Source organism: Cupressus sempervirens, chromosome 1 (assembly GCF_028749045.1).
Source record: "Cupressus sempervirens isolate cs-2001-9-10 chromosome 1, ASM2874904v1, whole genome shotgun sequence".
Taxonomy (NCBI): domain Eukaryota; kingdom Viridiplantae; phylum Streptophyta; class Pinopsida; order Cupressales; family Cupressaceae; genus Cupressus; species Cupressus sempervirens.
This window is the reverse complement of record NC_143118.1, coordinates 812520763-812545964: the sequence shown is the minus strand read 5'-3', so window position 1 is coordinate 812545964 and position 25202 is coordinate 812520763. Positions and strand designations below refer to the sequence as shown.

At 33.9% G+C, this 25202-nt stretch overlaps 1 protein-coding gene across 1 annotated transcript in view; it reads right to left on the bottom strand.

The window, feature by feature from the left end:
• Nucleotides 1-22497, bottom strand: part of LOC149580356 (E3 ubiquitin-protein ligase HOS1-like) — a 70787-nt gene extending 48290 nt beyond the window's left edge. The window contains exons 1-5 of the mRNA XM_089790410.1: nucleotides 22227-22497; nucleotides 11680-11755; nucleotides 3812-4202; nucleotides 3562-3696; nucleotides 3241-3416 (exon numbers count right to left, since the gene is read on the bottom strand). Coding sequence (XP_089646536.1) covers nucleotides 3241-3416; nucleotides 3562-3696; nucleotides 3812-4202; nucleotides 11680-11755; nucleotides 22227-22237 — 789 coding nt within the window. The 5' untranslated portion in view covers nucleotides 22238-22497. The remainder of the gene's footprint in view (nucleotides 1-3240; nucleotides 3417-3561; nucleotides 3697-3811; nucleotides 4203-11679; nucleotides 11756-22226) is intronic.
• Between the last annotated feature and the right edge of the window lie 2705 nt (nucleotides 22498-25202).

Sequence of the window (25202 nt, the reverse complement as noted above, 5' to 3'; positions counted from 1 at the left end):
AGGATTAACACCTACATATAGTAAAATAGATAGTCGAGGCTTGAGGCCCATTCACCGTACGGCAAGTTTGAGACTCTCAAGACAATACTAAACCACACAATAAACTAATCACTGTACGGCAAGTTTGAGGTCGTTAGGGCAATACCACACCACACAATGAACTCATCACCGTATGGCAAATTTGAGGCCATCAGGGAAATACCACACCGTATGATAAACTCATAACCATACTGACATCGTACAACACAATAAGCAATGTGCAAGCAAAAGAAGGGTAGCAAAGATGGACGGGAACAACACTGCAATTTTGGTAGAAAATAAATAAAAGACTAAAGGAACCTACAATACAACATCATTTGATGACTATTAAAAGCTAAGCATGCGAATGAGAGTGGAAAACATATAACATACGGTAATGAGGAAAAGTTCAATAGCAGTCTCAAACAAAGACGAAATGCATAAGACTGGATGCATACACATACGCGTTGATAGACGAGGGCCACCAAGGTTAGGAGGTACGACATCGAAGGAGGAACATTAGAAGACAGATACAAGTCAAGAAAACTAGGTTGCGCAACATATGCAAACCACACACTACAGAAGTCATAGAAAACAAGGTGCTTGGCAAAGGCTCGAAGAAGGCAAATGCAAGAACAAAGACACCATACACTAAAAAGCGGGTGACCTACTAAAAATCACTAAACAAAGCACATGAGAGGAGGAAGTAGAAATGTCGCCATGTGTAGTATACTAGAAAAGAGCCCTAACTATATTTTTCATCTTGCACAAACAAACAAGAAGGCGACAATTATGAATTCAGCAAGCAAATAGAATTGGAAGGCCAAGTTGGTGACGCAAGCAAGTAGTTCGAGCCGCAACATGGATAAAAACGCCCAAGTGTTACCATTCAAAGTAAAAGTTCAAGGAGAATAGATACCAGTTGTAGCAGCAGCAAGAAGAAGAGAAGGCCCAAAGTTTAGATGGCGTCGGCTGCTCCAAAGAGACAGTCACAACACAAACTGTGGCATTGGAGGGTTTTTACAGGTTCGAATGTCAAAAATGGTGGCAAGACACACCCGAAGATGATTTGATAAAGGGAAGCTTAAGGATTGCGCAAGTGCAATGGGCAATATAGATGCTCGTGTTTTGTATTAAGGACTATGAAGATGCACTCAAAAGCGATGATAGAGACCTTCAACAGGCATTCTCGAGGGAGCATATTGCCATATCTTGTGTAGGACATGAGGGTTGCATTCACAGCAGCAGAGTTTACAATGTGTTTGGCATACAAAAAGCAATGGAAAATAGATTGACATGAAGGCATGCAAGACAACAAGGGAGGCAACAAAGTTCTATTCACAGTTACATCGACACCTACAGCCACATAGGTTATATTCACACGACCCTTGTTATCAAATGCACACTTGACTCTAGTGGTGTCAATGGGATTGGTGACCGCCATAGCGATTATGGCCTTTGGCCAGGTCCACGTGCCAATGAGCATGACAACACCTCCAACCACAATTTCAGCACCTTCCGTGGAGTTTCTTTTTTGCACCCCCCGCTAAGTCTGTTTCATTGGCACCACCACCTTCAATAGAGTTGGCTATACCGCAGGAGGTTACCGAGAGTAGACACATGCAGTTACGAAGTGTTGAACCGCAAGGAGAAGAGCATAGACCAACAAAGACAGAGAAAAGAGAGCCATGCAGTGAGGTGGAGATCATAGAGGGCAGCTAGATGCTACAGGAGGAGACACCACAGGTAAACTCATTGTTAAGCCAATATAATATGGCATTGATGAGTCCGATTAAGGACACCCTCACCTCTCCATGACACGCCCCCAAGCCCCACAGGAGGTCCTCGATTTGGATAATGAGAGCTCACCGGAGAGATATATGTCACCAATGCCAACGGAGTTAGGCAGATAGATTTTGAGCCTACTCAGGAAACGCCTATGACAGGGAGTGTGGAGCAAGGTATCGTACAGGAGTCTAGTAGTAGAGGGTCGAGAAAAATCATGTGTTGTTTAAAATGTTGTTAATGTTAATCAAGTCGTCGATCGTTAGCACTGCTGAGGGGTAGGTAGTTATAGTCGCGATAATTCATGTCGCACCCTCTTGGTGGTTATATGTACACTCCCTCGAACGGAAGAGGACATCATTGGCATTATTAGTATCATTGGTATCATTGTTGTTGTGCTTATCACTTGATGTAAACATTGACTAATATTAATGGAATACATGGCAGCTCTCTGATGTTGCCTTGCATTTACTTATATCTGTTATAACTCTTATTCAGTAGCATGCATTAAACTTCATTTATCATAGGTGGCAAACACAATAGAGATATTTATCTCTGACTTTGTTATATTGAAATAGAGCTAATACACTTGTATTCTTTACAGCTGGAGAAGATATTTATGATAATATTTGAGGTAATATTATATCAAGAGACTTGTCATGCAAAGAATCATGCATTTGGAAACATGAAGAGTCTTGTATTTGGAAATTCAAGAGACTTTTAAGTGTTATATGAAGAGTCTCTCATTCTATATATGTGAGTCCTTAGTGTAATGTTATAAGGTATCAAATGGAAAGCATTGTACTTAAACATTTTATTATCAATAAAAGAGAGGATTTCTGGTATGGCTGTTTTTTCCCTTGAAGGGTTATCCCAAGATAATCTCGTGTATTTTGTGCATCTTTATTCTACTTTTCTTATTGTTGTTTATCATTATTTTATGTGCAAAACATTAACACAATTGATTTGACTATATCATATGAAGGAACCTTGGAGTCACCTTAATGATCTTTCCTTGCAATCTTTAGCATATAAGGGCTCTTTGTTCAAGAGAGGGTTAAAGGGTTCATATTCCATTCCGAAATATTAAGTATTCAGTTCTGCATGTTGTAGTGGAATAAAACTCACATCAACACAACCTCTGGTCCCATTGATTTACTTTTGATCAATTGAAGACCTGTATATAATTGCTCTTTCTTTATTTCGTTCTTTCTGCACTGTTGTTATACAGTCAGGAAAGACCTTAGTTAGACCGTGATGTTAAAATATACTAGCATGGCATTTTTATTTTACTAAATAATGAAAAAGTTTTTGAATTATTCTCAATAAAAGGTAACAGCAAACAGATAATTAACAAAGTCTAGAATAAAGTTATTACTATTAATGAAAAATAAGTATCATAATTATGTCTCAAAATAGTTAGAAATATCTGTATACCTGTTTCACTTTTGATACTGTCTCAGAAAGAAGCTGAATCTCTACCAATTGTGGTGAAGATGACTCCAAAAGTGGTTCTTCCAACACTTCAAGCACATTGCCAACACCATCAAGTTGCATTGTAAATTTAGTTAATAAATCATAGTGATTCTGCATTTCTTTCACTCCAAGGTTATCTTTATTCAAGAAAATGGTTAAGGAATTGCATCTTTTGCAGATACAAAACTGAAACAAAAGAGAGGTCAAGTCATATTCATGACTTGATTACTTGAAACTATAAAGATGAAATGGAAAGCCATGCATACTAGACAACTTGGATACAAATCTGCTGAAGACGACACGTGACATTCAATAACTTCCTCTTGCACCACTCCTTTACAACTGCTCCATCCAGAAGCATGGCAACAATGGGATCACTAGAAACAGCAGTTTCATCCATACAAACATCTGTGACGTCTTCCCATTTGGTTAAAGATAAACTAGATAGATAATGCAGAAACAATGCAATATTGATTTCACAGAAACTAAATGGATTATGAAATAATAAATTACTCTAACAAATAAAGGATACAATGGCGAACCAAGGAGATCAGATTATTATCCAGAGCAACATCAAATAATGAATAAAGACGCTGAACATCTTCCATTGAAAATTGGGCATCTTCTTCCATTTCATTTATGTCTTCACCATGACTTCTACAGATTAGGCCAGCTTCCAAGCATTCATCATATAAACGCAATCGCACATTGCCATCCTGATTTGGAATACGAACCCTACATATGGGGCAGACATCACACCGTTGACTGCATTCTGCACAAAGAGATGCATGGCCACAAGATATTAAAACATGTTGAATAATACGCCCACAGCTCCTCAAGTCTCTTGTAGCACGGCACTTTTCAACTTTGGCCTCACTGCATAGATCAAGTGGATCAATATTTGCCAAGTGCTCCAGTGCATCCTACAATATAACCAGAAAATTATGATCAATTTCATGTTAAATTTGAATGAGATAGAAATTGAAAATATCAACAATTTATCTTTGTCCAACACCAGATATAAAAAACTGAAATGTTTATTGCAAGCAAAAAATATAAATATATAATCCAGAACAACCAAATAATATGGTTTCCAAGAACAATTTTTCTATTAAATTCACAGGGTACTTACAGCAACCCCACAGTCCAAAAGAAATACACTCCAAAGAAATGAGCAAGAAAAAGGTAAAAATTTAATACAAATATAATCAGATAACAGAATCCAACATGTGACATAATACAGTTACGGATTAAAAACAAATATATTTGATCCAACATGTGACATAATACAGTTACAGATTAAATACAAATATATTTGATTGTTTTAAAGAAGAAAATATAGACTTAGTTCTTTGTTTGTTGCTAAAGAATGGGACAGCATTCTAGTCTCCAAGGCAACAGCTGTAACCAGAAAATTAAACAATTACTTAAGGTAGTACAGTTGTACAGTTGTACTAATTGTCCCCAGGGTTCTTAAACTTCATATATATAAAAATAAAATGCACAGAACACTGTCAGGTAACTTCAATAATCTTTTCAGTGAAATTTTGACCAAAAGACAAAACATAAAGAGGAGTTACAGCATTAGCATCCATGATGGCAGCATGAGCTTTAGAACTACGGTCAGTGAAAAATTATCACATGAGCACTTCAAGACACCGCCAAATTTTTTTTTTTTAAATCAGAACTTGGAGTTAAATATATTACGATTATGTTAAGCAAACTTTAGTGAAAGATTTTGACTGTTCATGGGAACTCTCAATCGACCAAATTCATTCAAAAACAAAACCTTTTGTTAGAATTCTTCATTATTTTAAAATTAAGAGGAAAGACTTTTAGCTAAAATTTACAGAGATGCGAAAAAAGACCTCAAAAATAAAACCTAAACCCTACTTCATAGTTTATAGTATATACATTTGGAGAATAGCACCATACATATTTGTGTGTGTGTGTATGAGTGAGTCCAAGTTGGAATGTGAGCTCAAGATTTGTGATAGAGAGCACACATTGGTATTGAAAATTGGGGATTTCCCAAATTTAAGAGTCAGTGAGTTAGTGACATCAGCATTTAAACTTCATCACTCTTCAATTAAGTGGAAATTAATTGAAATACATCTTTCTCGTGGTGAAATTATAGGAGTAGCTTTTCAAAAACCATCAGGGGGTCAATCTTTAGTTTAAGACTCTCAATACAGCATATGCAATTTAAATCTAGGTGGTCTTCCCATCAAAAGTTGCACTTCCCATTGTCTTGTGCCCTAGAGCATCTTTCAAAACTTTCAATGTGAAATCTCATTTGTTTACACTGTCACAAGACTATGTTCAGATGTGTTGATGTTTTATAGCTTTAGTCGGATAAAATAACGACTAGACATGTCCCTTAAAGGGACATGTCTCTTCGTGACTTATATTCATTATAGATATAAGAGGGAAAACTGCCTTTGGAAAATATATACCTTGAAAGCAATATCATTACATTTGCAGCGATCTCTGAATTCCAACATGGTATCAAAGCCAAGTTGCAAATGTAAGAAAACAAGAGACGAAAGTACTAGAAGGGAAGAAAAGGATACAACTGTCTAAACCTCTACAACAGGTATAATTTGATTGCAGTCAAACAGAAAATATCTTGTGGTCAGTGTTGATGTTGTGTTTTCTTTGGTCTACATCGACATTTCATATTTAACTTGGTTTGTACAATAAATTTACTGGAAAGATACAATCTTCGGTGATTATATGAATGGTTCAGATTTTCTACATGGTATAGTGGTAGTCACAAAATGTTTGGCATGATAATCTTCAGCGACTACCTACTCCAAAATATGGAAGACATATGTCGAGTTCTTCAAAGATCAAATCTTCAGAAGAGGCACACAATCATATAAGCATTGACAGTATTTTTTTTAACTATCGGGTTTTAGGTATAAAAACATTGTAAGTTTCAAGTATTTTGTCTATGGTGTGTGTTGTCTGCTCGAGTGTTAGCCCGATAAGGGACAAACATAAGAAGTTTTGATACACATTGAAGATGACTCAACAGTCAAAATTTCTGAATTACAAATGTCAAAGACAACTAGGTGAAGTTGTAAGCAGTTTACAACCGAATAACTTTCTCAACTGCTCAAATTGGTTTAACATCTTTGTCTATATGAGTTCATAATCTTTTTAAAGATGATGTGGAATGATCATTGCATTTTAATGCATGAACAGTCACAGTGAATATGGCATGAATCTGATTTGGTAGCAGTGAGTAATTTTTTATAATATAGTCAGAAAAATAGAGGAGATGAGGCATGAATGCTTTGCGCGCCAATCTCAAATACACTCTGAAAATTAATGAATGAAGTATGCGCTGACACATACAGATGTTATGGGAACCCTAGTATGCATATTTAGAAAACAACAATCCTTGAATGGTAGAGAACCAATGTGAGTCAGAGATGGAAGCTCATAATCTATGCAAATAAGTTTTCACAATACCGCACTTTGAAATAGACGTTAGTCTCTAAGCTGACCCTTGAGTTGAAGATCATTGAAGAGGGCCTAAACAGCAGGGATATGCCAGTCATCAGAGGAGGGTAAAACAAATAAGTCACAATAAGAAGAAGAATATGAGTAGAGATGAAAGCGAAAAGAGATTCTAAACAAAACATTGTCACCACAGTCAAAAGTTGTGCAGGAATTGAGGGTTTGAGGAGATACAAAAGTCTTTTCATAAGGCCCATAATCATCAACCAACTCAACTTATTAAAAATTGTTTAAGATCGGAAACCCAAGTACAAGTGACTCGTTCAACAGCTTGTGTATAGTAATGTCTACCACTTGAAGCGTAAGACCAGGAATTATAGCTAATTAAGAATGATCAAAGCCTGACATTAATTATTGAGGAGTACTCAAATTCATAAATAATGGATAATAGAGAATTTTTTCACTTATTATTAAGGATATACCAACATAAAAAAACTGAAGGTGTGCAAAATATATAAAGGGCAGACATTATTTTAAAGAAGTTGCGAATGAGCATCGGACCCCACACTCTAGAGAAAGGTAAATCCAAGTAATACGTATATTACATTATGGAGATCTTGAATATATTATATACAAGGATCTATTTTTACTATAATATGATGAGGATATATATATAGCATAATGATTGATATTAATTTATCATGAATTATGTATAGACTCAAATTTCTAATATTTTATAGTAACATTATTATTATTGAGAATAAAATTATTAAAAGTGATTTTTACTACAAGAGTTATTTGCCTTGATCATTTCCTCTGTGAATATTCTTCCAGGAAAAGCAAGATTGATTCAAAGGGAGCTTGACATTTCGTTAGAGACAACCTTGAAAAAGAGAAAGCAAATAGAGGATGTGATTCAGTCAAACTTCAGTAATCTCAGTCATATTGATTCAGAGGGAGTAAACCATGTTGAGATGGATTCTTTAGTGACCAAAAAATTGTAACAATCAAGAGGACTGTAATTCATGAACATACCTTGTGACTATGTGATTTTTCTAGGCCTAACCCCTGTGTACATCATGAGGAAGTGATGACTTCCAAATGATGTCACTTGTATTTGCAAAAGTTATAAAAAAGTGATGATCTTACAATAACTTAATTTTTTGTTATGATGGATCTCTTACAATGTCTATACAGATCATAATAGATTATACTTTGCATGGTGGATGTTTATATGGTAAGCATTATGAGAATGTTTGTGCACATACCTTATAAATATTTTTTGAGTATATGGTGAATGTTAAGCAAATTGATGTTCTAGAGGCCATTATACAAAGCATGTGGTGAATATTATACGACTTGATATTCTGGAGGCCATTACTCACAGTACTTGGTCAATATCTTACATCTCATTCCGGAGGCCATCACTCAGAGTATTTGGTGAATCTCATATGTTGATATTTTGTAGACCAATACTCAAATGTGATATCAAAAATGATGAATATCATATGTTGATATTTTGCGAATTGATGTTCTAGAGGCCATCACACAGAGCACGTGGTGAATATCATACGACTTGATATTCTAGAGGTCATTACTCATACTACTTGGTGAATATCTTACATCTCATTCTAGGGGCCATTACTCAAAGAGTATTTGGTGAATATCATATGTTGATTTTTGTAGACCAAAACTCAAATGTGATATCAAAATGGTGAATATCATATGTTGATATTTTGTAGACCGTTATCTTATTGAGTACATGGTGAGTTTCAACTGTTGATACTCTGGAGACCATTACTCAGAGTATTTGGTGAAAGATATTCTTAATCATAAGATATCATATATTTTGAAGGCCAATACTCATGATTCAAATCTGATATCAAAATGATGGATGTCTTATGATTAAAGATATCCTTAATCTTGCTAACTTGATGTTACATTGAGGTAATACATGTGTTTATCCTCCCTAGCTAAGAGGGAGTGTTGATGTTTTATAGCTTTAGTTAGATAAAATTATATATATATATATATATATATATATATATATATATATATATATATATATATAAAACTTTATTGTTAATATATACCTTGAAGGCAATATCATTACATTTGCAGTGATCTCTGAATTTCAACAAGATGTTTTTTCAAAGGTAAAATCACAAGTTATCTTACTAGCGCATGCACCATAGACAATTTTTCAACATTCAAACAATAATCATGGATTTTTTAGTCAACATTTGCATGATAGGGTAAAGGCACGCACTTGGTAATGTGGATGGTGAAATTTGCCAATACATCCATACTCAGCATCTTAATGTTACCAGAGCCAACAGTGTTTACTTGTATGATGCTTTTATGAGGGTGCATTTTGCTAGGATTGACTAAAGGAATATATGGGATCTGATATAAATAGAAACACACGTCTTGTTTATCATCATACATTTTAACACTGAGCGGACCAAGTTATTTCTGCATTTATCTTTTTCTCTCTCAGAATTATCTGGCAAGTTTTTTCCAAATAGCTCATCTTGTTTTTTGCATGAAAATCACCACCACATTTTTGGGCAACTAACACAAGTTGTTTTGTCTCCAAAGAACTAACAAGTTAGGCAAGTTCCTTACAAGTTCATAGTCCATGGTCAAGGGTTTGACCTTTACCCATAAATGTGAGACTTCTATATCACACTCAAGATTCTATGCTTAGTCCTACAACTTCGATATAGCATTAATCTCTCAAACCTCAATGGTCACTAAAAAGAGTCCACTCCTACTTGTCCAATATCATTTCATCTATTTACAACTATCAAGAAGGTTGACACTTACATGTAAGACCTTCTATTTAGCATCTTAGATTTAAAGAAGCAAGGTCCCCTAAAGAACCATCCTTCCAAAATACACAAAATTTCTTATATTCGAAATTGTGAAGGGACTCAATTTATATGAAGTGTGAGATTTTGCATACATATAGCACTTGAAATTCAAGCCTAGGTGGTATCCAAGAAAGCCACCTTCCTACTAGATTGACCATCTCTTTCAAAATTGCAAAGCTTATTGATTGCAAACAAAGAAAGATAGTTTTGAAGTCCTTAATAATTAAGTAGTAATACTTTCATGGTTACTCACGAATTTGATTGTAAACAATTTAAACCATACATACCTTAGCATTAGAAGTTAGTGAAGTTATTTCATGCAATGCACTCCATACACATACTTTTGCAAGGACAATTAACCCTGTAGCTCTGCATACAGTGTACTGTACTTTGTCTTTGACAATGTAAAACTTTTCACACTTACTAATAATCAATTAGCAAGATATTATGTCCTTGAAAACATGTGTTAGCAAACAGCTATTTAGTATTAATGGCTTAGTGAACAATCATCCTCCTCTAGTTGCATGCCTAGATCTGAATGTTTGATTCTTCCAACAAAAGAACCCTAAGACTCACATATGTTCTCAACTCTTTTATAGTGTTAAGTTTTATTTCTCGTTAGGATAGATCCTTTGTAGTTGTGTACCAATAAATTTCACTAGTGAACCAATCAACACTCAACAACAACAACAAAAATAACAATAACAAGCTTTTACTGAATAGACCACCATATCATGTTGTTAGTCTCCAAGTTGAAAACAAACAATTATTTTTCATTTTTTCCATTTTTGGTGAAAGTGCATCCAAGTTTGCCAGCAATCCTGCTAACAGTTTTTGGCCTATCCTGATTTAAATGAGTTTGTTTGTGCTTTTTTTTTTGCATGTTCTTTATCTGGTTTAATTTTGTTTGTTTGCTATCTTTTTGGAAAGGGGTCTACATACTGACTTAGCAACTAGGATTTCATGAAGGCATTCTAACTTTTCAATCAGCAATTCTAATCAGTCTATAATTGGGCCCACATAGCTAGCACTTCTAGGTGCTGAGACCTTCTGAAATCATGTCAGTGCAGATTACAATTTTATCGAGTTTCTGAGTACTTGCCATTTTTATAGCTCCTAAATTCTTTTGAAGGAGCTTAGTTTTTACAGATTTCATAAATGAGTACTTGGCAAGTCTGAAGGTTTGACTTAGCAAGTGAAGTAAATCTGTGCATGCACAATCACTATCCGAGCTCATGATTGATTATGGGCTGCAGCAAAGAATTGGATCCTACACAGTTCTTGCCTCTCCCTACTATAGAAGTGGTCTTTGTGAGAATTTTTCCTATTCTCAATCAAATGAATGTATTTCATCAATGCCCACCTGATATGTACACCTCTTAGTGCATACTAACAAAATTTTGTGTTGAACCTTATGCCTTTTGACTATGTTGAGAAACCATTTTCAGAAGCATCAGGGAAATGTAATCAAAACCAGTACTTTTACATGTAATACAGGCTCAATTCATATGGTATATAAGCAAAATTCAAAGGTATGGTATAGCTTGATTCATATGGTATATGAGCAAAGTTCAAAGGTATGGAAGAAGTTCAATAAATGATGCTGGGAAAATCTGGATTCAAATCCTGATTTCGGGGCCTTGAAAACAGCATTCAGTTTGAAATGATGTAAAACTGCTACAAGAAATGTCAAGGTTTGGTTTTCTACCTTATATATACAAACCTCCTATATCTTAATGTATGGCCATGGAAAGGAATGTTTATATGATAAAAATATTGCAGCCATAAAATATATGCAGAACAGCCTCTTACACTTGGATTGACAAACAAGAAAATTTCTACATTTCCAGATAATACAGATAAAGATATCAAGTTAGAGAACAATTTGAGAAACATGTATGATTTGGTATGGACATTTGCTTCAATGTAGAACATAAATATGTGTGTATTTAAGATACCAACTTTTGAATATATGAAACACAATCTATATGAAATAATAAAGTTATTTTCCAGTTTTCACATAAAAAACAACAAAGTGTTAAAATTATCAACATACCTGCAAATCCAACCGCCCAAATCTGCTACCATTCCCAGTGTAAATATCAGCACTAGTTGAGCGGCAAATTTCTGTCCTGCAGATATTAAAGATAATTATTGTTTACAAAGAAATGATGAAGATGGTAATTGTTAACAAAGAGCATAACATTGAGCAAAAAAATGGAAACTTTGACCAAAACGAGGTACAAAATTCATTGATCAAAATATGGCCTCTTCAAAAAGATCGTATCAACATAATCTACCAGAAAATAAAATGTGCATCTATTATGCAATAAAACCATGCAATGCATGTTTGTTTGCAAAAATTAAGTAAACGTATTGAGGACATGCAACTGACATCATTAAGTGTCAAACCCCCTGGAAAAAAAATCCATGGCAAAACAATGCTTTCATTGACTTCTTACCAACTGGAGGCAACAACCCACATAAGATACTCATCTCAAACATGAGCTCCAACTCATTAGAAGCACCAACTCCCTCTGAGCACCAATTCAGTATAAGGCACTGACCTCCAATAAGCTCTCCTTGAAAAATTCTCTGCACCCTGCTCAATCTTTATAAATATGTACTTCACTCTCTGCTCATCACCCTCTCTAATTTTAAATCACTAAAAAAAACCTTATATTCTAAAACTACATTTTCATTTTTCTTTAATCTCAAAGACAAAAAAAAAAAGGACATTTTTTGTGCCTTAGTCAAAATCGACTTCTACAAACAGCTGTATATTCTCTTCTTTCTGTTTTAAAAAAAACACTTCACTAAATAACGAAAAAACACTCCATGCGCATAAGGCATCAATATCCTTCATGCTATTCTCTTTTTACATTATTCTTTCATTAATATCCACAAAACTCTTTAAGAATAAAACCTCGTATAATGGTGCAGTTTGGACTCTCAAAATTAAAGATTTCTAAAATATCTGAGGCGCCCAAATCTGATCATGAAATCTTATCAAATCTGCATTAAATAAATAGAATTTAATATCCTATTAAATTCTATTTATGATATTTTAAACATTTCTTTTTATGGCATAACTCAGATTTGGTTTATACTATCACATCCTCACACATTATTTTTCCTTCTAAAAGTGGTGGCCAGCTTTATGTGATTTGCCGTCCTTTCTTGGCAGCTCTAAATTATGATTTTGTTTTATCTAAATCTTCTCCACCTTGGTGCCAAAAATGAAACTTATCCGATTTCATTTCCATAAATATATTTCCATTCAAGGCAGGTAACTCTTATTTTTATCATAACTTTGATTTAAAGCTTATCTGCCTTTCTTTCTTTTATTGGCAAAAATTACCTTCATGAAATCACATATATTTATCCCTATAAGTGGGTGCTCATATTTGCGAAAGGCAGCGCTCTGTTTTATTTAGCTGCTTTAACCATGCAGCTGTCTTATTTTACATGCTAACTTTTCTTTTATCTAACACGAGCAGATTTTCTTCTGTATCTAGGCATGTATAACGCAGCAGTATCAAATACTGAGTGAATTCTTTCTAATACACCAGCATATTCTTTCTAACAGCAGGTTCTTATATCTATTTCCATGTATCAAGCTTTGACTTCAATGAAAAATATCTAACAAAATACTCATAATAATGATACCAGTAAGGGTCAAGAAATACTCTGCAGAAAATCATGGGTAATACAAAGCATAACTATTCAAAATTTGTAAAACTTACAAATTTAGTAGTTATTTTTTCAGATGTGGTGAGTTTTTTAACCCTTGTTTAACCAACACATTCATAAGAATTGTTCTAGAGATTCTAAAGAGGAGCGTAGAAGAGATTTTAAAACAAATGTCCAAGTCCCGAATATAGATATCACAGCTTTCCACAGACTATGGAATTTGAGACATGCTCAAAAGAAATAAAAGAGCTTGGTGACACCCATGGAGACTATATTAAATTAAAAAATTAAAAATCATGAAGATGTGGAAAAAACATAATATTTGCAGAGGCATTTTTCTAAGAAACATATAATCTGATAGTCCAGCCCTTCAAACTTTAATTATCACTTTACTCACTTTTCTAAATTCTATGTGCCTTGCACATTGTTTGTTCCTTACAGATCCATCAGATTTTGGTAAAATAATTTTCGTACCTTGATGAATCTGAAATTGCAATGGCTTCAAAATGCACTTCATTAGTCATATTCATAGTACTTTAAATGAGATGAATATCTAATCATGTTACATCCCAAATTTTGACCAAATTTATATTATTATAGCCATTGAGTTGAATGGGTTTTTTCTTTCCTATTCATGTGAAAAGGGTAGTTAAATATAACTGTTGTATCCTACGAAATTGTTTTTCGTCAATTATTTTGTCTTAACTTTTAATGATGATGGTCGTTATCTGTTATTTGTCATATGATGATGATAGCAGTTAGTAGTTGCTTGGTTTCGGAATTGTGGTTATTTAACTAAATTCCTTGTTAATATCAATGTTAAATGTTAATATGGATTTATCATGGAACTTGGTAATATTGTGGAAAATTCTTGCACGAGTGATTGCAGGAGCAGACGAAAGGGAGAAGCATTGCTTAATGGGATCTACGGAATGGGATACTACCTTAGTCCATTTATCTGGTCAAAAAGTATGACCTCTAACTATCTTGGTAAGGACCTAATAACTTGAATAGCAGGATACAATCAATGGACACGCATGAGCTATTAGATAAACATTAAAAACATTAATCATTTTAACTTAATTAAATACATACCTCTAATGGCTTTTGGTTGACATTTCATCCCTTCAATATAATACATATTTATGTACGTGCACATAGATATAAAATTAAGACAACACCATAGTATTATTTATACAAGATTATATTTATTTAAATACGTACATTTAAATGCTTGAATACCATGAGTGGATAAGAAGATAAAATAATCTTCCAAGTGAAACATGTATTTAGATATACATACTTAATAGGTATAATCTTGAATAAACATTAAATATGATGTCATCTTAATAAAATATATAAGTGCAATTAAATATATATGTGTTTATAAATTATCCTTTTTAGTAACCATCAAGTTCTCTTCCATATTTATTTATTTTCCTTATAAGAGGTGGAAATATACACTTGTTAGATGTTCTCGATGATTCTTTCTTTTTAAAACTGCTCAAGAGTTACGGCTTCTTGGAAGCCTTTGGTATTTTCAAATGCCTCCTTATTTATGGAAATCGAGCGAGGCCAAAGACATATTCTTTTCCCACAATTTTACCTATGCTCTCTTACGTTATTTCCTTCTTTCACCCTTTTCTTGCAAGTGATTCAGTCCAATCGTAATTCATATCTACTCTGAGTTTTGCATTCGGATTGCTCATATCTAAGGAACCAGTTGCATAGAATCAAGCCAAGGCTCGCATCTTCTTTTTTCAAACCAAGTTATGTGGTCAGCCTTCCATTTTCAGATTGCTATATGTTTTTTAATTGTTTTCGAATTTACAGTAGAAAAGAATGTGTCCATGAAAATTTCATACGTTACTTTTGAATTGCAAATCGAATGGATATTCGATTAGTCTAATCTCTCTATGATGAGTCAAGACCAAATGTACATGACATATTCATACATCTTTGTTTTACTGAAGTATATTAGAATCAAATTATATTTCCTTGCAAGCCCATTAAGATCATTTTTCAAGTCATCGAGACTATGATATAACACACTGAAATATGTAATATTCTTACACCAGTTGAGGTTCAGTAGAAAGAGTTGGATTATTCTAAGATTTAAACACCTGGGACTCACCTAGCTGAATGGCCAAGGAAGAGGGTGAAGAGGCGAGAGAGAGAAATTTGCAATAACATGAAACAAAATCAAATGTGACATATCAATTATTTATTATTTTTTAAAAAGAATCATTTAATAGCTCATGCATGTCCATATTTCTTGTTTTCCTATTGTCAAGTCGAGCAGTGGTGATCGAATAATAGAAACCCATCCAAAAACCTTGGCCAAGGTCGTTAAAAGCATGCTTGCCTTCTTAAGATCACATGATGTCGATAGTGTTAGTTATTCAAACATGTCCGTCCATAATTGAGGAGGCATTCTAAACACTGGTATTGCTCGGATGGCTAGACTAGTGGTACCCCAAGCCTAGTCCCAGGGTAGGGAGGGTCTTTCTTTTCAAAAGATTGTGTGAGGATGGATATGGTCCCACAGTTGGGAGGTTAAGCCTAAGTCAATGCTTCTCCTCTTACCCAGAAGTTGAGGCTTGCACAACCAGTTATAGACTCACCAATTACTTTTAGTATGTTCTTTCTATATCCCTGCTATGCATTTGTTTCCTCTTACATTATAGTAAAATGGCAGCAATTTACCTTACTTGTATACAAAGAATGACTAGGAAATAGTTATTTCAGTTAATTGATATTTAATTGATATCTCATGAAATGGATTATAAGATGTTATGTTTCAGAAGTTAGTTGAAGTATTATTTTCATTTCTACTTAAAAATGATTTTAGTTCTTTTCTTTTTCTGTTAAGAAAATTCATTTGTTACAAATCAATTGTCTTAGAACCATTTGAATAATTAAGATTCCTTTGTGCTAAAATGAGCCATTATCATAGAATAAGATTGCTCTAGCCAAAACTAAAAGTTTATCCACCTTTTAAATCACTTTTCACCAACACTTGTAGTATTTAATAATATACAATAATAATATTAAAATACTAAAGAAAATAAATAAAATTTAAATTTAAATTTATTAAGTTAATAAATGGTCATAATGCATGAGATGAAAAGATGCTACTCCTTCAAACATGAGATATGAAAGGGAGAATAGAATTTGTTTTGATAGGGCAGGAGAAAGGAGGAAAGAAGTGAAGCGGAGACTAAGAAAGAAACAAAGGAAGAAGATTGGAAGGGAAGAATTGATGAAGGGCCGTACCTCTTTGAAAGGGCATAGAAGGATGAAGGATTGTGCCTCTCCTGAAAGATTGTAATGATGAAAGGTTGTGACTCTTCCATCATAAAGATATGAATAGGAGGTAATGTCATTTGTTGAATGCATGGATACAGGGATCATCAAGACGAAGGTAACTATGGTAAAATCTGTTCTGAGATATAAGACAGTTCTCATCTGCATAAACAGAGCATAAGAATTAATGAAGGATTAATGGAAGAAAGAGAAGTAACTTCCAAAGGGAAAGCAATAATGGATTGTGAGCCTCTCGCAGGGTAGTAATTGAGAAAAAGTGACCATTGAAAAGGGTAGACATGGTGAAGAGGTGCAATCCTTCCTCACAAAAGATATAAAGGGGGAAGAATGATCAATGGGGAGAAATAGAAGTAATAAAATATGTTGGAAACAATTCACAAGGAAGAGATCAGAAAAGAAATTAGTCATTTGCATTGTGTGACAGCAAATGATGCTGCAATGTATCTATGAGTTTAATACTAATTTCCAGAAAGTTAGATCTCAACTCTATTAAGGATAAGGAGCCCTCATATGGTCTAATATGCATACATCATATATGTCTCTTAATAATAGTGAAATTGGAATTGTATACCAGTCATAATGTGTCATGTATACATAGCCTATTCCTTAATCACTTTCTAATACTGTTAAGCGAATAGGTTGGTTTTGTCAGCAAGAGATGGAGTAAGACCTCACAATGTAGGAGGAAAGTCCTGACATGGGGTAAGGACATATATCACAAGACCTTAAGAGAGAAGTCCTGAGATAGGTATGAATATGTGATCTGATAGCTTGAAGGAGCCCACTTGTAGATTGGTGTCCAAGTGCCCTTGGGAGCACGGAAATGTGAATCCCCATTCTTCTTCAGACTATTGATTAGGAGAGAAGCAAAGCAATGAGGACTCTAGTACATATGAATCAGTAATTGTTTCTTAATTTACCCTGATTTAATTGCACAGTGATGTATATTAATCATCGGGAAGTAGGGAACACTACAAATTGCCATTTCCAGGCACAATGAAAATGATGCCGCAATGTACCTATGAGTTTAATACTGATTTACAGAAAGATGAATCTGAATTCCATTAGGGATAAGGAGCCCTCATATGGTCTAATATAAATACATCATATATTTCTGTTAATAATAGTGAAATCAGAATTGTATATCAGTCATGTTGTGTCATGTATACATAGCCTATTCCTTAATTGCTTTCTAATATTGTTAAGAGGATAGGTTGGTTTTGTTAGCGAAAGATGGAGTAAAACCTCACAATGTAGGAGGAAAGTCCTAACATGGGGTAAGGACATCTATCACAAGACCTTGAGAGAGAAATCCTGAGATAGGTATGAATATGTGTTCTGATACCTTAAGGAAGCCTACTTGTAGATTGGTGTCCAAGTGCCATTAGGAGTAAGGAAATGAGAATTCAGGCTATTGATTAGGAGAGAAGCAAGGCAGTGAGGGCTCCAGTACATATGAATCAGTAATTGTTTATTAATTTACTCTGATTTAAATGCGCAGTGATGTATATTAATCATTGGGAAGTAGGGAACATTACAAATTGCCAGTTCCAAGCACAATCCAAACCCTAGTTGGGGAATTTTAGGGTATATATCAAGTACAGTCCCAGTTGTGGACACTACAATTTCTGAGGACATCCTACTATAAAAGGGACTCTGTGGAGACAGTCTACCGTCCCCAATGTTCAGACATACCCAACCACTGCCAAACTCAAACCCATAAACACTTAAGCAAAAAAATAATATCCCTTAATGAGGGACCCACAAACATGAAATAACCTTTGTTATACACCTAAAAACAACACATCATCATTTGCCACTTGTATGGGTAAATTTTAGATTTACAACAAAGAAAAAAAAAAAACAACATGCGCCATAGAAGTTTCTGGTCCTTGAATATGCCCTTCATTGTGATAGGGAACATGCTAAATGCTACCTCAGACCTCACTGAGGACTGCTACCCTAAACCCCTGCTCTTGCTTTAAAAAAACAAATACTAGTGTTGCTTCTATGTTGCAACTAATAGAAAGCAACATTTGATTTCCTAACTTGTTCCTGATTGAAAACAGAGTAATTAAATTTCATTTATATTTTTGGTTTGGAAGTCAATTTGAAATAATACTACTATGATATAAACATTTTGATTTGACATTAAGTTATTATAAGTAGCAATTTGATAATTCACCTTGAATTAGGAATTATCAACTACATTCTCAATTTTCAAATTTTGTATTTAATTCGGTACATATTGTGCAAATTGTGGTTATTTTAATTTTTTATGTGTGTATATATCTAAAGATATATATATATCGACCTATCCCCATGTTGCCTCTCACAATAACTCAAAGAAACACTAAATACAACAGAGATAATCATCATAGCAATAGTTTCGCATCATCCCTAAATAATTCCCATGTGAGTAAACCTAGAGAGCATCCTTGCCAACATATCTAGTAGTGCTGCTTTAAACCTGATAGCTTACCAAGGATTTCTAAATATATTGAGCCCATCCCAAGGACAAGCTACATCTCTGAACCAAAAACTGATGGACCAGCTCTACTCCAACTAAGATGAAGAATAAATCATTGCAGCTCGAATTAAAACTGTACTCCTACACTGAAGATGTTTTCTTGTTGGTCTGTACATAAGAATAACCCTAGTCCCAAACTCATTACTAAATCACTCAATTGAAAATGCAGTGCCTTTAGGGCAGTGTTACACCAGTACGGGGGTACTTTGGGATGGCGGGACGCCGGGGCAAGTTTCCGGGACGCGGGGAAAATGGACCTCATTTTTGAGACAGCGGGGGGACGGCCATGGGACAGCGGCAAGGGGAGGACAGGCTAGAGAGGGGTGTTGTATAGTGTACATATAGAACTTAAAATGCTAGTTATGACATGATGTTTCAGTAGTTCAGTAGAACATACCAAATTAAAATACTTGAATATAGCAAAATTGCAACATGAATTAGAACCATTGACATTCAACATAGTAACATATTACATACCCAATAGTAACATTCAAAAATCAAAATTCAAATAGAAATTCAAGTACACATCCCAGCGGCAGCATGCTTGCAGAATGGCGGAGGTGGGGGTGCTTGGGCATTCAAGTACCCAGTGCAGGGACATCTCGGGGATGGGTACTTCAAGGTTTGGGAGGGGGGAACGAGTCTCCGGGTTACATTGCTTTAGGGATCACCCTAGAAAAACAACTGATGTTAAACACTTGTAAGCTAAGAATGTGAGAACTCTGACCAAGATAAAACAGACCATCTTCTTTGTAATTGTATTTGAAAAAGATAACTTGGCTTTGGTTGGAATTTATGTTGACACCATTTCTTTGCATACTTGTCAGGGCTTCAGACATAACTAAATTGGTGCCTTACTTTCAATTGTTGTAAAGGGAGTTCTATTACCACTGGAAAGTATGCTATGCAAGGCTTGGCTTCAGACATAACTAAATTGGTGCCTTACTTTCAATTGTTGTAAAGGGAGTTCTATTACCACTGGAAAGTATGCTATGCAAGGCTTTTCAGTAAAGGAAGTAGGTCCTGTTCATGCATTACATTCAAAAAACTATGATTAATCTGAATAATTACTGCACACTGCATTTGTTGTGACATTTCCAGAGCTTCTGAGAAGCAGTTTCAATTTTTTAATTATCTATTCTTGGCTTGTTTTCATGCTTAAAGACATCAAAATAAAGAGCAATAGTTTAACATTTTTTCTTTTGTTTAGGGTTAGGTTTTTTTATGTTTCCATGAAGTTGTACTCCATGTAAATTTATTTCAAAAGTAAAGTTTGAAACAACCCCAGAGAATTGTAGGCCCGCAACAGGGATACTGGGAGGAGCTCTTGTTGATTGTGAAAAGGAGAATAAAGCATACTCGCTGATTGAACCTCTGATTTGAACCACTATGAGGATTTTTTCATTTAATTTATACCCCATCTCAGGTTGAGGAGGAATGAAAGAAGAGGCCAGGTCCCAAAGGCAGGGGTGCCAAGACCCTAGATTTAGGGATACAAAGGGATGGCTGTGAGCAGGTGTCTGGAAGTAGAAACCCCAGCAGGTTGAATAGGCTGCACCACTCATGTATTTCCAGTCACAGCATAGAGCAGGTTCAAGGGGAAAAGCCCCTACTTCAATCTCACAAAAATTTCATGGCACACATCATTCCTAACTAATCGCTATGATTTCTACATCGACAAATCATTACTATTCCTAACCAGATCTTCATTCTTCAGCTAATTAATATTGAAGCTAGCAAAGGCTGTGAAGTTTTTCAGTGTTCCACTGTTGCTCACTTTCTTCCTAATGATGGCAGGATTGTAAGTCGGTGCCCCTCATGCATTTTCTGTCATAGAACAAGGCAGGTTCAAGGGGAAAAGCCCCTGCTACCAACCCAAATTAAGGCCTTCGAACTCACACAGACCTTCACAGCACACATCATTTTCACAATTTTATCACTACAGTTTCTACATCATCAAGTCCTTACTATTTATAACCAGATCTTCATTCTTCAGAAAATTAAAATTGAAGCTAAAGAACTTAACTAGCCTATTTGATGAGGGATTTTCAGGGTTCCGCTGTTGCTCTCATTCTTCCTAATGCTCACACTCATCCAATGAAGAATTAACTAAAGTTGTCAGTCTTGCTATTTCTGTCACTTTTCCTACTTAAACTCATCCAGGCACTCTCACATCATTCATGACTTCTTTGTATGTGGTGGGGCTCATGTACCATTATAGTTACATTTGTCGGCACAATCATTAAAAGAATAATGAAACTTTTTCAAAATGCGCATTTGAGCTGAACAACAGAGGGGACGCCATTGCAGCCACTGTCAGGCGGTGGTGGTGGGATGTTTCCCCAAACTCCCCCACATTTCCCTGTCTGAGAAAAGTGGGAAAGGAAGGTGGAGGGGGGCGCGTACTCATGGAACACCAAGTTTCTTAAAGTTTGATGTAATTTTTATAACTAGCATTTAACAATATATAATGTGCAGTTTTATAAATGCATAATATATTTGGCATAAATCACAACATTCTTTAATTTTTTTCCCTTTTTCTTCATATACTTACAAATAGCACATTATGTTTAGTTCCAGGGTTTTCGCAAAGATTTTCCCGCTTAAAACCTAGAGAACAACTTTAAAGAAAAGTCTGCTTGCTTTGGGGGCCAAAGTAGAAAACAACTACATTTAACCAACTTCAAAGAACAAGCAATTCAAATTTCCAGCTAACGTTAAACAAAAAGTGCCGCTCAAAACGGGAATGTATCTTTTTCTTCGTTTATCTATCTATCGCGCCCAATTTTTAAATAATAATAAGCCAAACCCCTTCACATTATCGTATTTCAAACCAAACCCTAAAACCATAAACCCTAAGAAAATCATTCTAGTAACAAAAAATACCAACACAAAAGTTCACTGTGCGAACTAAAGCTGCGTTTTGAGTAGCCATGGAAATGCAAATCAGTCAAGACTTAACACTATAAAAAACTAATAAAAACACAGTAAACGATCTTACAGATTGATTCTGCCATTCCAATGTTTTTCTAAATCAACTGAGATGAACTTACTTGAGCGCCATGGCGGCTAATCAAATCTCCCTCCACTCCTCCCGCTGAGTCCACGTCTTATTCTGCTAATTTCACAAAACCGAAAAAAAACCCGCCGAGACCTACACAGACAATAATTTCTAAAAGAATTGCAAATTTCCGAGTGGTGAGAAGATTAGAGGGAAAATTTGACCGTTCCTTGTTTTGGTGATTTAATGGCGGTAGGGTTGGATTATTTTAGGAATTATAAGAAAGTTTCTACTATAACGCTTAAGCTATGATTTTTGTAATTAACTTGCTTTACATCGTGAGTTTAATTATTTACATGGATGAGGAATTTTCCCTGGTCAAATAGTGCTGCATTGAAGTAGGACGTGAAATGTGGCTTTTGGTTTTGATCTTTAAGCTTTTTGAGGTCAAAATCGGGATTCAAAAAGTATTTCAAAAATATTAATTTCTGTTATATGTGTGCTTTGGAAAAGTGGGTATTTTTAGAACTTTGTTTCGGAAACTAAATTTTTGAGGGAAAATTTGTAAGACTTGAAAATTGAAAATCTTTCTTTTAATTATATATATATATATATATATATGTATATATATACACACACATATATGTGTGTGTGTGTATGTACACACACACACACACATATATACTAAATAGGAGTGAAAATAAGAAAACGAGAGAGAAAATAAAAAATAGAAGGAAAGGAAGGAACTAAGAAAATGAATTCAACCTAATAAAATAATAATAAATAACCTACAACCATATATATAATAAATCTATAGCAATAGAAAAGAGAATATGAAAAGAAAAATATCAATATATAAACAAAAAAATTATAATAAATAAAAAGCAATAAAAATGAAAATATGACAATAAATATATAGATAGATAGATAGAGAGAGAGAGAGAGAGAGAGAGAGAGAGAGAGAGAGAGAGATGAAAAAAAGATCAAAATTAATGAATAAGTGAATATATATATATATATATATATATATATATATATATATATATATATATATATATATATATATATATATATATATATATATATGTCAAAAATGAATCAATGAAAACAAATAAATATAAATTAAAAAAGGAGTGAAAATAAGAAAAAGAGAAAAAGAGAAAATAAAGAAAAAGAATGGAAGTAACGAGCACTAGCTAAAAAAGGAGAGAATCATTAAAAATTAGAAGAGAAGGACAAACTATAAAATAAATACTACCTAATAAAATAAAGATAATAAATAACCTACCACCCTAAATATATAAAAATATAAATGCAAAAAAATATATAGCAATAAATAAGAAAAAATGAAAATAACAATATGTGTGTGTGTGTGTGTAAAAAATTATATCAGAAAATAAATAGCAAAATAAATGAAAATATGGAAATAAAAGATGTAACCAAATACAAATATATATAAACCTGTACAAAAGAATAAATGAATATAGGGTGACCGCAAGAAGTTGGGTCGCAATTCCACGGAAGTCAAATTTGTAGAATTGTACTTTTCAGAAAAGGGTACCCGATTTTTTTAAAATGAGGTACTCGTTTCTAAAATCAAGCTTCGGGCATCCCGAGCCGAAATTCAAAAATCGGGTACCTAATATTTAAAAGCGGATCGGGTGCTCGAGGCACTCAAATATCGGGCGCCCGATTGCTTTTAGAATCAGTTGCTCGATTTTTTAAAAATCGAGTACCTGATTTGAAAGACTCTATCAAACCCCTTTTTTTGGCATTTTTGAGTCATTTTCATGACCTCAAAAATGGGAGCCCGATTAGAGACGCATACGGGAGCCCAATTTTCAGCCGTACCGACCACCCCCCTACTGCTAGTTTTCAATATACCAGGTATTTTAATATGTTTTGTACTATTTTACTTTTTTTTCAATTTTACATTTTATATGTATGTTAATTTATTTTTATTTTTTCAGTTTTAATATACGTAAAATTGTAAATTTACATTGTCAATGAGTAGATGTTTAAATTTTTGTATCTGTTAATTAAAATATAGTTTCATAAATGTTTATTTAAAAATTTATTATTTTAGATGTTTTGAAATGTATTTAATTTATGTATTTATTACAATGTTGAATGATTAGATTAGATGTAAATTGATTGTTTAAACACGTAATTACAAATAAATATAACCTCGACCTAGAACCATATAACCTCAACCTTGTTTAAACTATAACCTCGACCTAAATTCATTGTTTAAACTATAATCTTGACCTAACCATATAGTTATGTACAATAAAACCCTAAACATATATAACTAAGTACTTAATCACATGACAACCCGCCAAGGGATCCAAACAAAAAACTTAATATTTAAAATGATTTTACTTAAATTCTATTGTACTTTGTTTCATGGATTGAAAATGGATGATGTAAACTATTTTATAAATGTATATTCTTTCAGCCTTTCAGACCCTGTGACATGTATAGTGGATGATTGTGCATTCCGAATTAATTTGCCAAGTGGCATTCGGAACAAATGTATATATTATTTAAATGGATTGAACTGAAGTAGTTAATATTCTTTCATGTGGATGTGTTATTTATTTTACTTTTAGTACTTATAATTATTTAAAAATGAAATGTAAATGTGCTCATTAAGGAATGCAATCTCTTATGTTTTTTATAGATGTAAATTATTGTATGTATGTTATTACTTGCTTAGTAAAACTTTTGATTAGTTATTTGGATCCTTTGGCTGGGCATCATTTAGAATTAACTATAATGTCAATTTGTATTGAACTTAACTCTAATCATAACCCTTACTATTATCTTAACCTTAATCTTAATTTGCTAAAACCTACACCAGGTAATATATAAATAATTAAATAACTTTCCTATCTTTCCTTGAGTACTAATTTTATAAATGTCAAACCCTAAAATTGTAACCTTATTTATGATAAAATAAATTATCCTAGAGGAGCATCATATCTACATCTACATGTCGTGTACATGTGAATCTAAAAATATTTGT